This window comes from Megascapheus bottae, chromosome 29 (assembly GCF_031878675.1).
Source record: "Megascapheus bottae isolate mThoBot1 chromosome 29, mThoBot2.hap1, whole genome shotgun sequence".
Classification (NCBI taxonomy): Eukaryota; Metazoa; Chordata; class Mammalia; order Rodentia; family Geomyidae; genus Megascapheus; species Megascapheus bottae.
The window spans coordinates 4,785,736-4,801,018 of record NC_143537.1 but is presented as its reverse complement, the minus strand read 5'-3'; the positions used below and the strand labels follow the sequence as shown (position 1 = coordinate 4,801,018).

Below are 15,283 nucleotides of genomic sequence, written 5' to 3'. Positions count from 1 at the left end.
GCCTGACAAGTAATCTCTCCAAATTGATTTTCTAACTCACATCTTCTTTTGCTTCCTGCTAGATACTTCATGCATTACAGACTAGGTATCATCTCTTTATTCCATTTATCTTGAAAAAGAAAATAGATGTAAATATGCATTTCTACAGTTTAAAATGACCTTCTGGCAATAAAGTATACATGCACATATACTTTACACTTACAAATAATGGATAATTAAATGCCTTAATTTTGTCATAAGAATAGAGAATAAACGTTCTTCCATCAAGTCATGTAGCACATGGAAATTTAAAATATCATATCTAGAAGAATGGAAAATTGTAGCATATTATGTTTTTTGACCTCTGTTTAGACTTAAACCACAGGTTTCAGGCTCCTGATTGAATCAACAGAGCTAATAATAATTTTTTAGGAAACCTTCCTCCATTTGGAGATTCACAGATACTTTATTTTATTTAATTTTTTGTCAGCCATAGGGCTTTGGACTTAGGGCCTGGGCACTGTCCCTGAGCTTTTTCACTTAAGGCTAGCCTTCTACTGCTTTGAGTCACAGAGCTACTTCCTGTTTCCTGGTGGTTAACTGGAAATGAGTCTCCTGGACTTCCTGCCTGGGATGGCTTTAATTGTCATTTCCAGATTTTTGCCTCCTGAGTAGCAAGGGTTACAGAGGTATGAGCTACCAGTGCCTAGCTTTTTACTGATATTTTAAAACAAATTATTGCTCCTACTACCACTTTATTATACTTTCCCTAATTCTGAATAAACACACATTTACTTGCTTGAGTTAATGGGCTTGATATCTATGAAAAGGACATTTCTAAAAGACAGTGGGTGATTCTGGGTGACATTTGTTTGGGTTACCAGTAAACTGAAAAATGCTAGTGGGGTTAAAATTGTATATTTACATTAACTATCAAATAATCTCTGTTTCACACACACACACACACACACACACACACACACACACACACACACACACAATAGGTTTTGGGGGAATTTCTGATGCCTTATGGTGAAAACAACAGTGCTGCAGATGTACCCTGAGGAGAGTGGCAAGAAATGGAATGTTTTCTCTGCTTGGCTGTCTGTCCACTTGTACTCACTCTCGGGATTGGGTTTTATGTAAAATACTACAGCTAAGAAACCTGCAGTGAGAACTGTTTTTCTTCTTAGAACCTCTTATAAATACAGCCCTAGGATTAAGGTGGTATAAACAAGCAACTTGTCCCAGAACTTGCCTGATGATTGGCAATTCTATGTATGGGTTGTTTTCTATTTACAGTGTGGACACCATCAGTCCTGGGGTTTATTGCGAACATGCTATTAATACTACATGCTGGAGGAAGAAGAAATTCATGGGGATAAGATACAAAGGGAAATTTCTATTCAACCTTTGCTTTCCCAAGGAATGCTACAAGTACAATATGTGGTATTCCTGCTACTTAGAAAATGTCAGGGAATGAGATGCAGAAAAACTAAGTCTGTAGGCAGGACACACGGTTGAGTGTGGATGACTTCTCTTATAGCTCCCATCCATTCTCAGCCACTTACTGTGCCATGATGAACTGAATTTGCTTTCCATAAGAATCGCGAAAACATTACATATTTGGGAAATTCCATTTGTCATGGTTGAAGTGAACACACACTCATCCCCACTGAAGAGATTTTGGTTGTATTTTTACTTTTATATTCACCACGTCTCTCAGTATGTGGCAATGCCAAACTATGCTCCTAATCTCAAGTAATAATTTATCTGAGTTGTCCAGCTATCAAAAGTATCTAGATGACCATAAAAATATGCTATTTTTAAAAAGTCTTTTATAAATAGTGGTATCTAGGAGTCAAATATTCTATTCTTAAATCACAACTATTTTTCCTTTTCACCCACTAATGTTTTACTTCAATGTCAATTCTAAAGGAATGACCGTTCTTCAAATACAGTAGTTTAGTTCATGAAATAAGATGGTTTGCATTATATCTATTGGAAACTAGAAAACAAGTTTGAGTGTCATGAAATGTCCCACGTAAGTATTCATAAGTATGTATGTATGTGTGTTTCATGGCAAGGTATGCACGCGCCGCTGTATTTGGTGACATAGTAGAGCAACAGTAGGCCTGTTTTCAATACGTTCTAGGTTTTGGCTGAAGCTTATCATTTTATGATTCCTCATTTCTTTCCCTTAACCTAAATCATTGTTTAAGTAATACAAGCTGTGCGGAATAAAGGGGAACACGCTTGCTATTTTTTCCCCAATTGGTTCATACGTGGTGGAATACAATCAGCACTGCTTCTTCTTCAATTAGGTCAGGGCTTCCTGCCACTTAAGACTGACAGGAAAAGCACCGTGGACCACATGCAGCAGCCTGGGCACCGGGTGGAGAGCCGCTAGGCTTGCCCAGTGTCTGGGCCCAGGTCTGACCTCAAATGCCTTCTGCCAAACGCTGGTGGCTGTGGGGCGCCCGGGCTCTGGGGGGCGTCGGGGAGCCGGGGGAGGCTGGCACGCCTGGCTGAGCATCCAGGCACGCTCCGTGGGCCGCGCGCTGGACGAGCTCGCCACGGGCGGCGTGGAAGACGGGGCCACGCGGGACGACCCGGCGCTCCGTGTCACCTCCTCCGCATCGCGTCCCGGCTGCAACACGACCTACAGACCCGGCGTGTCCGCGGGCCGCGGCCGCTCGCCGTGACCGTCGTGGGAGCCAGGACGGTCGGGTGGCGAGCGGGAGGAACGGCCTCGCGCGTTCCGACGCGCGGACGCCGCTCGTGGACGAGGCCCTCGACGGGGGCGTGGGGCCCGCAGCGCTGCTGGCCCCGGCGGTCCCTCGCTGGAGCCCGGCGGTACCCGAGGTCTTCGAGCGCGCCCGGGAAGGCCGCCGCGTGCCCTGGGCCGCCGCCCTCCCCCCCTCCCCCGCCCTCCCCCCCTCCCCCGCCCTCCCCCTCCTCCTCGCCCTGCCACTGACGTCATTCCCAGCTAGCGGCCCAAGGTCACCCGAGACGCGTGGACTGAGCACCACGCGGGGTGACGGGCCGCCGGCCGGGAGCGCGCGCCTGGCGCGGGGCTGGGCGTCTCCGTCCGTCCCCTCGGCCCGAGGCCCCGCGGGCTCCACGCTCGCTCGGGTGAGCGGGGCCGGTGCTGAAGGGACAGTTCCCCCCGGCGCCCCGAGCGCCATTCACAAAACCCAGCCCGGCCCGCCCGCCCCTTCCCACCTCGAGGGCTGTGGGTGGAGAGCTGGCGGGGAGGGGGCGGCGGGCTGGGCTCCGGCTCCGAGGCCCCGCCCCGCCCCGCCCCTCGACGCCGTGGCCGGCCCGAGAGTGGACGGGCAGGGGGAGCCCGAGGAGGAGCGCCGTCCTGGAAAGTTCTCAGCCCCCGTCCAGGCCCCGGCCACGGCACCTGTTCCCGCGCCCGCCCGCGGCCTGAGGAGGGGCGGGGACTCCGCCCGCGCCGCGCCCGCGCCCCCGTCCCCGACCCGCGAGGCCGCCGGGCCCGGCGCCGAGGCCCGCGCGAGGTGGGAGCGCCGGCGTGGTCCTCGGGTCCGCGCCCCGCGCTCGCCCGCCCCCCCGGGCGGAGGCAGGGATCCTCGGCGGGCAGAGCCGCCGCGCCGCCGCGGGAGCAGGGGATTAGGGCCGGAGCCGCGCCGCCGCCGCCGCCGCCGCCGCCGCCGCCGCCGCCGCGCGCGCGAGCGGGCGGATTGGTCCGGGCATGGAGCGGCGGGTCCCACCTTCCTCTCTCAAGTGAAATCTGCCCGCCATGAAGTCACCGCCGCTGCCGCATCCGCTCGGCCCCGGCGCGCGGACCGCGGGCTCGGCCCACGGACGTCTCTTGCGGTGCGGCCGCGCGCCGGGTCCGGGGGGCGAGGCCGGGCGCGAAGTCTCCGCGCGCCGCGTGAGGCCGGGGCCGGCGAGGACGCCGCTGGCCGGCGCTGCGCCGCGCTCGCCCGCCGGCCGGGCGCGCGGGCACGCGGGGACTCCAGCCTCGGCTCGGCCGCCGCCGCCGCCGCCGCTCCCAGACGCCGCCCGCCGCCCGCGATCCGGTGCCCACGGCGGCCCCGAGGTGAGTGGCGCGGGCGCGGAGCCGGCGGGCGGGAGCGGGTCGGGCCGCCGGGCGGCTCTCCGGGCGGGCTGGGAGCGCTCGCGCCCGAGCCCCGACTCCTCCGTCCCCGCTCCGGGCGCCCCTGATTCTTTCCACGGGGTGGGGGTGACATGTTGTTTTGGTCTCTCTTTTTTCCTCTCCCCCCGTCTGTCCCCGGCCGGGGGGAGCGGGGCGCGTGGGGAGGGGCGCGGGGCATCGCCCGAAGTTGCGGCGCGGGGAGGGAGACCTGTCTGCCGGGTCCGGGGCGCCGGGCTGGAAGCCGCCGCGCGCGGCTCGGCTGGGCTCGGCTGGGCTCGGCGTCGCCGGCCGGCCGGGCGGAGCGGAGGGAAGGCGCGGCGGGGCGCGGGGCGCGGGCGGACGGGCGCGGCGCGGCGGCGGCGGCGGGGCCCCGCGTCTCTTCTCAACTATTCGAGTGCATTCGCAGGAAACTTTGCCGCTCCACTCCGGCCCCGCCGGGCCATCCTCCGGGCCCCGCGCGAGCAGGGCCGCGGCCGCCCGCCCTGCCCGGCTTCGCCCTTCAGGACCCCCCCCCCCCTTTTCTTTTTTTATTACAAAGATCGACCACATGAGCGGAGCGGAGAGAACCGACGTTAGAGCTGCTGAAGGGGAGGGGTGGTGGCGCCGGGGAGGGGCGGGCGAGGTGAGGGGGTGAGCGGTCCGTCCGTCCGCGCCCCCGCGCCAGCTCGCGCTCCACAGGCCTCGCCCCTCCCTCGCTCCATCCCAGGCGTCCATTCCGGGGCTTTGCTTCCATGCCTGCCTGCGGTGATTTTTACTCAACCGCCACGATCCCAGCGTGTGGAAGGCGTTTTCTGGCGGGGTTAAAGGCGCTGCACACGAGCTGGGCATCGCTGGCCCCACCGAGGTGTGCAGACTCGGGACAGCGCGAGCGGGGCCGTTCTCACTTCTCACTCCAGAAGTGCAATTAGTGTAATGACCGTGCGTTAAGATAAAACGTTACCCCTTCTACTCCTTCACCAGAGAAGGCATGGAACTTCCCGAACTGGCTCCACAAATAGGCTCCATATGTCCCTCATTCTGCAACCTTTCCATCGTCCTCCATTCCTCCTGCAGCCCAGAGCCACGTCGACAGTCAGAAATCAGACAGGGGTTGATTGCACTGTACTCAGAGGTCCCCCTTCTTCAGGCAGAGCCGAGCCCTCCGGTCTGCCCTGCTCCGAGGAAGCAGCTTCTCGCAGCAGCCCGGCGGAACCGGGAGGACTGAAGAGCTCTGTGGACATGCTTCTCTGCGTGTGTGTACGTGTCTGCAGACCTGGAGGGGGCTCGCGAGCTCCGTGGGCATGCCTGTGTGCCTGTGTGTGTGTGTGTGTGTGTGTGTGTTTGCTTTGCATGTGAGAGAGACCTAGCTGCACATGGCCTGTCCCTACAGCATTGCCCTTTAGCCTCACGGAAACAGTAGAGAGCGTATTTGACAAGCGCCCATGGGCACAGCTCAGAGGCACGACTTCGGCATTCAACAGTGTGTTTCCAATGGTCTTTCTACGGAAAGACGGTTGCGTCTGCCATCAAGGTACACGCAGAAGGCAGAGATGAAGGCGGTTAGCCGAGCTCCACAGCCCACCCACAAACACTAGCTTTAAATAATTGCACTGCAGAGTTCAGGCATGGGGACTCAAATCAGGAAGGTCATCATTTTCAGACGATAAACAGGAAGAAAAGAAATCAAATTCTAATAGAAATAGAAATCCCGGGGAAGGCAACTCACGGCTTTGTTTTTGTTTTTTTAATGTTGAGCCATGCGATCACCTGAATGCTTTGCAACTTGGTTTTCTTGCACAGGGGAAATCAAAATATGGGCAGATTTCTCAATGGAGAGGTGGAAGAGCCAGCAGCCCATGCATGGGCCCGGTCCCCATCCGTCCAGGGAGGTGTCGTGTTCCAGTGAGGTCACTTCCTGACTTCACTCATCTGAGCTGCCTCAGTCAGCCCTAGAGGCTCTAATCTGAGGTGCCTTGCAAGACACATTGATCTCTACTTATTCTACTTTTCAGCTGCTGAAGCCGGTGATGAAGAAGAGTCTGGGTCTGTCTGACTATCTCTGGGCCTGGACCCTCCTTCTGAGCACGCTGACTGCAAGAAGGTAGGGACACTTCATTTTCCATTTGTATGAAGATTTGAGTAACTTTTCATTTATTCCATCAGGGGAAAAATTAGCCATGGGTGAATTCATGACTAAGGGAATTCAACAAACTTAACTGCCATAAAATTCCAGCTAAGAATAAAGTGACTATAGTTTAAATAATAGTGTAAAAAAAAAACCCAATCATTTTCTTTCTACCTTAGAAGACACTTAACAAGCCTTTGCTGAGAAATGTATTGATTTAGCATTTAAGTGTTAAATGGAACTTTTCACCGCTCAATTGTAATTGAACAAAACATGCTGTTTTCTAATTTATGGGAAAAAGTTACTTCGATTCATGTCTGCATACCACATATACTGGTTTTCCAACCAGAAAACTTCTAACTGGTTGTAGAGATCATTGAGTGACTTGCGAATCTTTATGGAAGTGGAAAGTTTAAGCTAATATTTGCAGGTTGACTGTCATGCTGCTATAAGTGGATATGAATGTTATGCTGGCAAGCCATTATTGACAGAAACAATAGATGGGCAGTGTGTGAGACAGGTATTTACAAAACATCTCTATTGAACCTACCCTGGAAAGTTAATGAGAAAAATGCCTAAATTGAACCACATTGGAAATATTTCCTAATGACCAAATAGAGAGCAGAAGATATATGCACTTGAATGCTCAAACATAAAAGACTCTTCATCAACCATTTACTATTTATTGTGTAGCCTATTCTGATAGGCAGTCTGTAAGGACAATCTGACAGATCGCCAATCACTGATATCCTTCCACAGTAAAGGGAAGTCTTATACTTCAGGGAAATAGGTGGAATAACCTGGAAAGATGTGGATTTAAGAGGAGGTTTTTAATTGGAGAAGTTGTCTGTTGTTATTTTTAATATTATGCATGCTAAATACGCAACCAGTGGCTCGTACATATTAGTGTCAGATACACCTAATGTGAGGAGTTAAGTGGTCTTCAGTGCTGTTGAAAAGCTGCGTGAGGTGTTACGATTGTAACGACCTGTAGGGGGAGGTAGTGACCAGTGTTTTATGATACTGTGCTTCATGTGGCATGAAAAGCAGGTATTATCACTGACGTTTCTCTTCAAAATTTATATTCATTTTAGAACACGCCACACTGGCGAGAAGTGTTGATTCCAAAATAAATGATCTTGAACTTTTTCTGAGGTTTCAATGGCAATTACAATATGACATGGTATATTAAAAATAAAAATTAGGAAGAGTCTGTTTAGGAAATCATAAAAAGGAAGGGTTCTTTTCACATGTGTAGGAAAAACTGGAATTCTTGGGGACAGAGAGGCTTATTTTTGGCATTTGTGTCAAAAATGCCAGTTGGCAAGAACCAACATTGAAACAACAAAAACACAGAAATAGTTCTTGAATTTTATGTAAGTTTTAAAAATAAAGGAGTTACAGGTAAAGGTAACAGGCGCCCTGTACTCTAAAGATTGCACTAATTTAGCAATTTTGCGTGTCACCCCATTTCACCTTTTCTCCCCTTCCCTTTCGTATTGCTTTCCGCCTTCCAGTTCTCTCCTAGAAGTTCCTTGTGAATTAAGGTGTCCTAGCATTTTTCTTCTACCTTTATCAAGATGACCTTCCAATATCCTTCAAAAGTGCCTGCGTGGCAGTTGGTTTTGTGACAATGACTTTGTATAAATAATCATATTCAGAAAACTATTTTTTCTTTTTACTGCTGTCATCTGCCAATGAGATGTACTGGAAGTCACAGAACTAACTGAAAATCTGAGTTTTGGAAAAATAGCAAGATGTTCAATTTTAAGAAAAGAGAGCAAACCCTCCATCTGTGTGACATTAATGGAGGAGAAAGAAAAAAATGCTTAATAGAAATACAGTCCATACAATTACTGTCGTTTAGAGCTTCTAGTCAAACTTCATCAGAAAAATGGCTGTTGCATTTTCCAATGTAAAATTAGTTACTTGCAGAAGAATATTTTGGAAATGGCACTTGATTGTACTTCTTGCTTCCACTAAATAAGTGAATTCTAATTTAAAATGATACAATTTCTCTTGAACTTATCAACAATAGAAGCATACAAGAGGAAGCAAAAAGTGTTTGGCATAGAAAATAGAAACAGATAATGTGGCAGTTTCTTAGTTTACAATCTGCATACTTTAAATTCAAGGTCAGAGCTGTCATTGAAATCTATTACTGAGTGTGATCCATCCTAAGATAGAAAGTGCTTCTCTCAAAGGATTTTGGAAGTGTCATGCTAATCATTACATAAAATACTATTCCACCAGCAAAGATAGTGTTAGGATTGATATAACAAACACACAGTATTTGAACTATAGTCACTCCAAAGTTTTAAATGGCTAATAATGATATAAGCGATATCTTCAAACAGAAATATTTAGATATAAATCATTTTATCATTATTTTGGTATATAGAAGGATGGTAATGGAATCTTAGGCACAAGTTGGAAAAAGCTGAGTTTTAGGTCAAGCTTTACTTATAAATGTTGTCTTACAACAAAACTGTGCTACGGGTTGAGTGAAACATTAACTTCGTTTTTTTCCAAACTATTATACCTAAATCCAGAGAGGAAAATAAATTAGAGATTTAAACAACTTTTGGAAATTATATCATAAATCATAAAGGGAATGGGAATTTTTGCTCTGATTAAAATATAATTAACCTAAGAAATACGTTTTGAATATTTCTTTCTAAAATATCCTCTCAAAATACCAACAACCAAAAGCCCAGATATACAGGAGGTGGATAAAGAAAGGAATGTTGTTAGAGAAAAAGTTAAGCTTGGGTTACATGCTAAATTACAAGCAAACTCAATGATCTTCCTTTCTTCTATGCAGTTTTTTTTTTTTTTTTTTTTTTTTTTTTTGCCAGTACTGGGGCTTGATCTCAGGGCGTGAGCACTGTCCTTGGCCTTTCTTGAGGCTAGAACTCTACCACTTGAGGCACAGCACCACTTCTGACCTTTTTCTACTATGTAGGTATTTTTAAAACTTGGATTTCTGCTAGCACAGGTTGACATTCTTGTTGCAACAGAGAAGATAACGCACTGCAACAAAATAAACATGTTGAGTTCTCAGTAGGAGTGGAACTAATTTCCTATAACTTTCCTCCCATATTTAGAAATAATAGAAAAAAAGAGTATCATGAATAAAGATGAAATGCCAACAGTTACACTACAGATTTTTTAATTCAGGAGAAGGAATTTTCAAAGGTTCAACAGAAAAGGAAGTAGGGAAAATCTTAAAAAAAAAAAAAGGTTTTAAATGGAAGTAAGTTTTAGTCGAAATGTATAATTGAGTCCTTGCGTCTCTCTCTGTGTTTCTCAGCTATGGACAGCCCTCGTTACAGGATGAGCTTAAAGACAATACCACTGTCTTCACCAGAATTTTGGACCGACTCTTAGATGGTTATGACAATCGTCTGAGGCCAGGGTTGGGAGGTAAGTTGTATTTTTGTTTTAAAAGATAATATTAGGAAGTGGGGCTGTGGCTCCAGGGGTAAGGCTGTAGCCTTGAGCTAGAGAGCTCAGGTACAGCATCCAGGCTCAGAGTTCAAGCCCCATGACCAACAACAACAACAAAAAGGATAATATTAATCATTACGATTATAGCCTTGCTTTCCCTTTAAATGGTAATGAGAATAGTAGCATGTAGTTTAATGATTAATCCAATTTTTAATAGATAGTTTAATGTTAATTCAATCTGCGGATATTTTGTGCGCCTATCAAAAGGTATTAAAAGACAGATACACATTTTTCATCAAGATGTGCTAGGGGCTATGTTTCATTGCTTTGTGTCTAATAATTTGATTATGCACAATGATAATGGGGAAATTCTTGTTTCCAGACTATCAGCTCTATCATCTTGGCAGGGCACCGCTGTTTACATTGAATTCCAACAGGATATTTCTGCTTCTATTGCTTCAAACATTTATTTTAGCAGATTACATATCGATCTACTTTTTGTTAAATTACCATCACCTCTAGGATCAGGGGTGAATGAGAGAGATGGCATGGTGTTTTTTTTTTTTTCTTTTCTTTTCTTTTTTTTTTTTTAAATAAGCATTTGAACTCACATTCTAGTTTTCTGAGTAAAATTTGTTTTCTTCGTATACTACTTAACTGGTTTTTGTTGTTGTTGTTGTTGTTGTTATTTTTGCCAGTCCTGGGCTTAAGCTCAGTGCCTGAGCACTGTCCTTGGATTTTTCTCAAAGCTAGAGCTCTACTACTTGAGCCTTCTCACCACTTCCGGCTTTTTCTAAGTATGTGGTACCAAGGAATCAAACCCGGGTCTTCATGCATGCTAGGCAAGCACTCTACCACTAGGCCAAACTCCCGGCCCCTTAACTGGTTTTATTGATAAGCTACTGTTCAAGAAGAAAACAGAGCTTTGATATGTATACATATAGCCGCAATATTAAATGTTTCCAGAAATTACATACTAGTTTGAATTACCTGTGGATAACATAACCAATCTCATTTACTTAAAGATAAAGCAGCCAAGTCAAAGTATCCACCTTAGAGGAAAAACAAGTACATCGAGGAAATAAGTTAGTATTCATAATCATGCAGAGGGCCAGCGACAGAACCCATGCTTCCAAAATGTGGCATCTTTTCCTAATTACTTGTTGAAACTAGTTAATGTGGATATTAAGAAAGCCACTCCTTCATTTTGATAGCCTAGAACTTCAGAATGCCAACACTGATCTTATACTAAAAGGTAGCAAAGATTTCAGATTAGTTCTGTGCCGAGCTGAGGATTGGATCAGTGACCCTGGACAGGTCAGGAAAACTCTACAACTGAGCTATATCCCAGCCCTAAAGTGATAAAATATGTTGCCTCTTTCATCGTATGTATGACACTGTGATGTCATTAGTGTCTCAGAGGCTTCAAAAATGTATCTTTAACCCTTAAGGGAGAAATGAAAAGTGTATATTAGTCGTCAGTGTTTTACATATTTTTGATACCAATCACTAGAAAATTGTAATTTTAATTGATGTACTAGAGGTACTAGGTATTTTTTTAAGACACTGATAAAAGCAGCATCAGTTATCAAATTAGAAAATCATGGTAGTATAATTTCAGGCGAGTATAACTTAAAATTACTGTACTTTTTTCCTTCATGAATATATAATTTTCCATACATTTCTGGTATTTTAAGCATGACATGAATTACAGTAACTTTCCGTTGATAAACAGACTTATTTTTTGGCATGATTGATATCTTTTCAGATGAAAAGATTATATAGATTAAAATACTTGAAAAAATATATCTTAGCCTAAGCAGGTAAAATTCTCTTTTTTGTAAATCTGTGAGCTGAGCTAGGTTATTTTCTCTTAGAAGGAAAAAACATCTTCTGTATTCTTTATTGTGAGAAAAGTCTGATTTTTATGAAAGGTAACAACCATTCAAGAGATAGGGATATTTTGTTCTGAATATCCTCAGAAAATATAAAAGTGTGATGAGCTGAATTGTAAGATTAACGTAAGGAATGTTTCCATGTACAAAATTCATCGTAACTAGTTTGCACAGAAATATATACTGCATCAGAAGGTATAAAATTTCTCTTTGGGGATGTACAACTTGGGTCCAGTAACAAAAAAAAATGTATAGCTTGACTGGTAAGAATGATAGAAGATATTGTGAATATTACTATCTGAAAAATCTACTTTTGTTGAAGGACATCAAAATACATATTCAGGAAAAATTATTTTACGAGGTAAGAATGGTAAAATAGAGTAGAAAATGTAGAGGTCTAAGAACCTGATAAATTCTCCCCAGGATCTAAAAGAGAGGAAAAAAAGCCAACTAGGTTCATATTTCAAGTATGAAGTCAATGAAAACTCTAAATAAACATGGATTGAAATGATCAATGGCTAGAAAAATACCAATTAAATAGTCAATAACTATTAAATAGATTCTCATTTGTAAACTTTTAGTGGCAAGGAAGGATTAGATGCTTCTCCTTTTCACTAGAGACCTGAAAAATGTTTTTGATAATTTTTTAACTAAGGCATGGTCAATGTAGAGAAACAGCAGACTTGGTAGAAAAAAAGTAAAAGCCAGAAAAGGAGGAACAGAGGAAAGGAAAACTAAAAATAAATAGAACAAAAGACCAGGACAGAAGGGCAGAAGATGAAGAGCTGAGAGGCAGAGAAGACTCAGAGGGTAGGGAGGAAAGATGGAGAAGGGAGGAGACGGTGTGGGGTGGAGCTGGGTGGACTCCAGGCTTGCTTGCACAAGTAAGACTCCTTTGTGTATGTCCAATCAGGGATCAAACCTGAGATTCGGAGTACATTTTCCCAAGACTTTTCCTCATTGCTTGTGATTATGATCTGTGGTGATTCCAGAAAAGAAAATCAATAATGTTAAACTTCACGGACCTGGGTAAATGTGGTTCATCCCCTGCACAATTCACACTCTGGGGCTAGGAATACACAGCCCAGAAGCAGAGATGCAAGGCTTAATCCTGAAGGAAGGCTTCAAGCTTTCAAAGACAAGTAATTTCCTTCTGGCAACACCCTCCTCCCTTCTCTCTACGCTGACTACTACACGTTATGCATGTCCAAACCCCAGGGCTATGCAGTGAGGATGAGATTCCTCTCTCTTCCTCCCACCCACAGGCTCCACTGCTCAGCCTTGCCCTCTGCTTTTCAACAGATCTACAGACAAATGCTTTTAACCCCTTGGAAAACGAAATTTTTGTGAGAATGTAGACTGAATGGGCCTGGGTGAGCTACATTCTGAAGATATTACAGAATAATGTTGCACTTTAAAAAAAAATCCCTTCTAATGGTAGTTCCTGGAAATAACATTGTATTTTCTACATTTGGCCTTTAAGTCAATCCTATTAAATAATGTATAGAGTAAGGGATGGCTCTCTAATTTTTTGGTGCACTAGAGAGGAAAAGGGTTCAGGTAGAACGTGGACTTTACCTCTGCTATATTCCTAATAGCTTAGATCTTAAGTTACTTACTTAAAAAAAACCCTAGAAAACCAAGAATGCATTGCAAAAACAATAAATTTTGTGGGACTTTGTAAAACTTTGCTTACCAGAGGACAAATACTCCTTATTACCTTATTTTAATTGTACAAAGTTCATTATAGCATCCAATTTAAGCATTAAATGCTTGTTTTAAAATTCAAATTTGATCTCACTTTAGTTTACAAGGTGATTGATACTCTTAAAACTTTTGTTATTATTTTGCATCACATGTGACTGAGATCTGAAACTACTCATATTTAACTAGTGTTACAACACATACTGTATATTTATATTACAAACAGGATTTCAAAAATAGACACAAGATGTGTCATAATATGGTACTTTTAGATACAATAACAAGACTCTACTGCCAATGTATTTGAAAGTCAAAAAGGTTCAGTTTAGGTTCCACTTATGAAGTAATGTCCTCAAGATAATGGTTTCCTTCAAAGAATTCTAACATCAGCCATTAATGTATTATGTTTATGTTCAAGAAGTAATGTACCCACTACCTGATGAATGTGACTATAACCCTGCAGTATATCACCCCAACAATAAAATAAAATTAAAAAGAAATAATGATGCTTTCCAGTTTGCCACAGTTAGGAAAAGATGACATGATTACACATTAAGATGATTATAAAATAAATGACATAATGGGATGCCCAACTTGGGTTTCTCCTCTCTTCAAAATTCACTCTAACGTTTCTTTCTTCTTTTCATTTATCAATTAACTTGCTCCTTTTAATTAAGCACTTAAATACATGGGATAATTCAGAGATCATTTTAGCAGAGCCCTAAAAGAAGAAATGCACTAATTCATTGTATAGTCTGTAGCTATTTTATTCTGGAAAATAAAAAAAAAATTCTCTTAAAAAAAAGGTTCAGTTTATGTAAATCTCTTCTTGCTGTTACCTTTATCAGAAAATGGTCTTTGTATTTAAATCTTTAAATTAAAATCTTGAAATCTATCCTTTTGCACATGATATTGTTGTGCTTTGTTTTAATACAAGGTATTGAGGTTCTTAGATCTGGCAAATTCAGCCAATTTCTTTAAACACAGAAATACTGTGTTTACATAATCTATAACTCAGCCGAGTTTCAGAGAAAAAAAAACAACAATTACCCCTAATCATTTCCTGCAGTCAGCTCCTGAGGCTGTCTTGTCTAAAAGACTCATTGAAGAAACCAAAGGAATGTTCTAGCATGTTTATAAAACTGTACTCTTGGCCAGGAGTTTGGCCTAGCGGTAGAGTGCTTACCTAGCATGCACAAAGACCCAGGTTCAATTCCTCAGTACCACATACACAGAAAAAAGTTGGAAGTGGTGCTATGGCTCAAGTGGTAAAGTGCTAGCCTTGAGGAAAGCCCAAGGACAGTGCTCAGGCCCTGAGTTCAAGGCCCAGGACTGGCAAAAAAAATAAAAAAATAAAAAACCTGTACTCTCACATTGCCTCTTGTACATAAACCATCTCTACCAGATCAATGCCAAGTATCTCTCCAAACACAAGAAAGCTACTGAAACTACGCTCAAGCCACAAAAGCCAGTCTTACCAAACAGTAGCATTTGATTTCTGCTACTACTTTATCTTTTTCTTTTTTTGCAGAGTGTATCAGAATAGGATCTTTAGAAAATGTTTTCTGTTGAATATTGATTAATTATGGCAGAATGTGAACTGTAATATTTGAAAAATAACTTCATGTGCCTGAGATGGTAATCTTGATGTCATCATCACAGATGGCTGTTTTTTTTTTTTTTGAAAAACTTAATAGAGACAAGAGGTCCCAGGGACAGAATATGTAAGATTGCTCTATATAATTGTCTCCTAACTAAAATATTGCACCAGGAAATATGATGCCTCATACTTCTAGAGACCAAATTAAGCCCATTCCTCTAATAGTCCTCTCCTGGTGGAAAACAATCCTGTCACAGTGAGGGAAAATGGTAGTAAAGCCTACTACAACAAAGCTGACCAGGGTTCTTGGGCTCCCAAAACACAAAGGAATCTGAGATTTGATTAGATGTCTTGAAACTTGACTATCCACACTCGATCTAGACTCATTAGTTAAATATAGAAAATAAATAGCTTCACATAAAAAT

General features: G+C 44.0%; 1 protein-coding gene and 1 long non-coding RNA gene across 8 annotated transcripts in view; one reads left to right on the top strand and one right to left on the bottom strand.

Annotated features, from left to right (window-relative positions):
- LOC150044548 (uncharacterized) overlaps window positions 1-15,283 on the bottom strand; it is a 604,944-nt gene that overhangs the window by 103,512 nt on the left and 486,149 nt on the right. The window lies entirely within an intron of this gene.
- The window catches only part of Gabra1 (gamma-aminobutyric acid type A receptor subunit alpha1), a 48,265-nt gene continuing 36,928 nt past the window's right edge, over window positions 3,947-15,283 (top strand). The window contains exons 1-3 of the mRNA XM_090321092.1: window positions 3,947-4,048; window positions 6,097-6,185; window positions 9,523-9,635. Of these exons, the coding sequence (XP_090177218.1) occupies window positions 6,112-6,185; window positions 9,523-9,635 (187 nt within the window). The 5' untranslated portion in view covers window positions 3,947-4,048; window positions 6,097-6,111. The remainder of the gene's footprint in view (window positions 4,049-6,096; window positions 6,186-9,522; window positions 9,636-15,283) is intronic.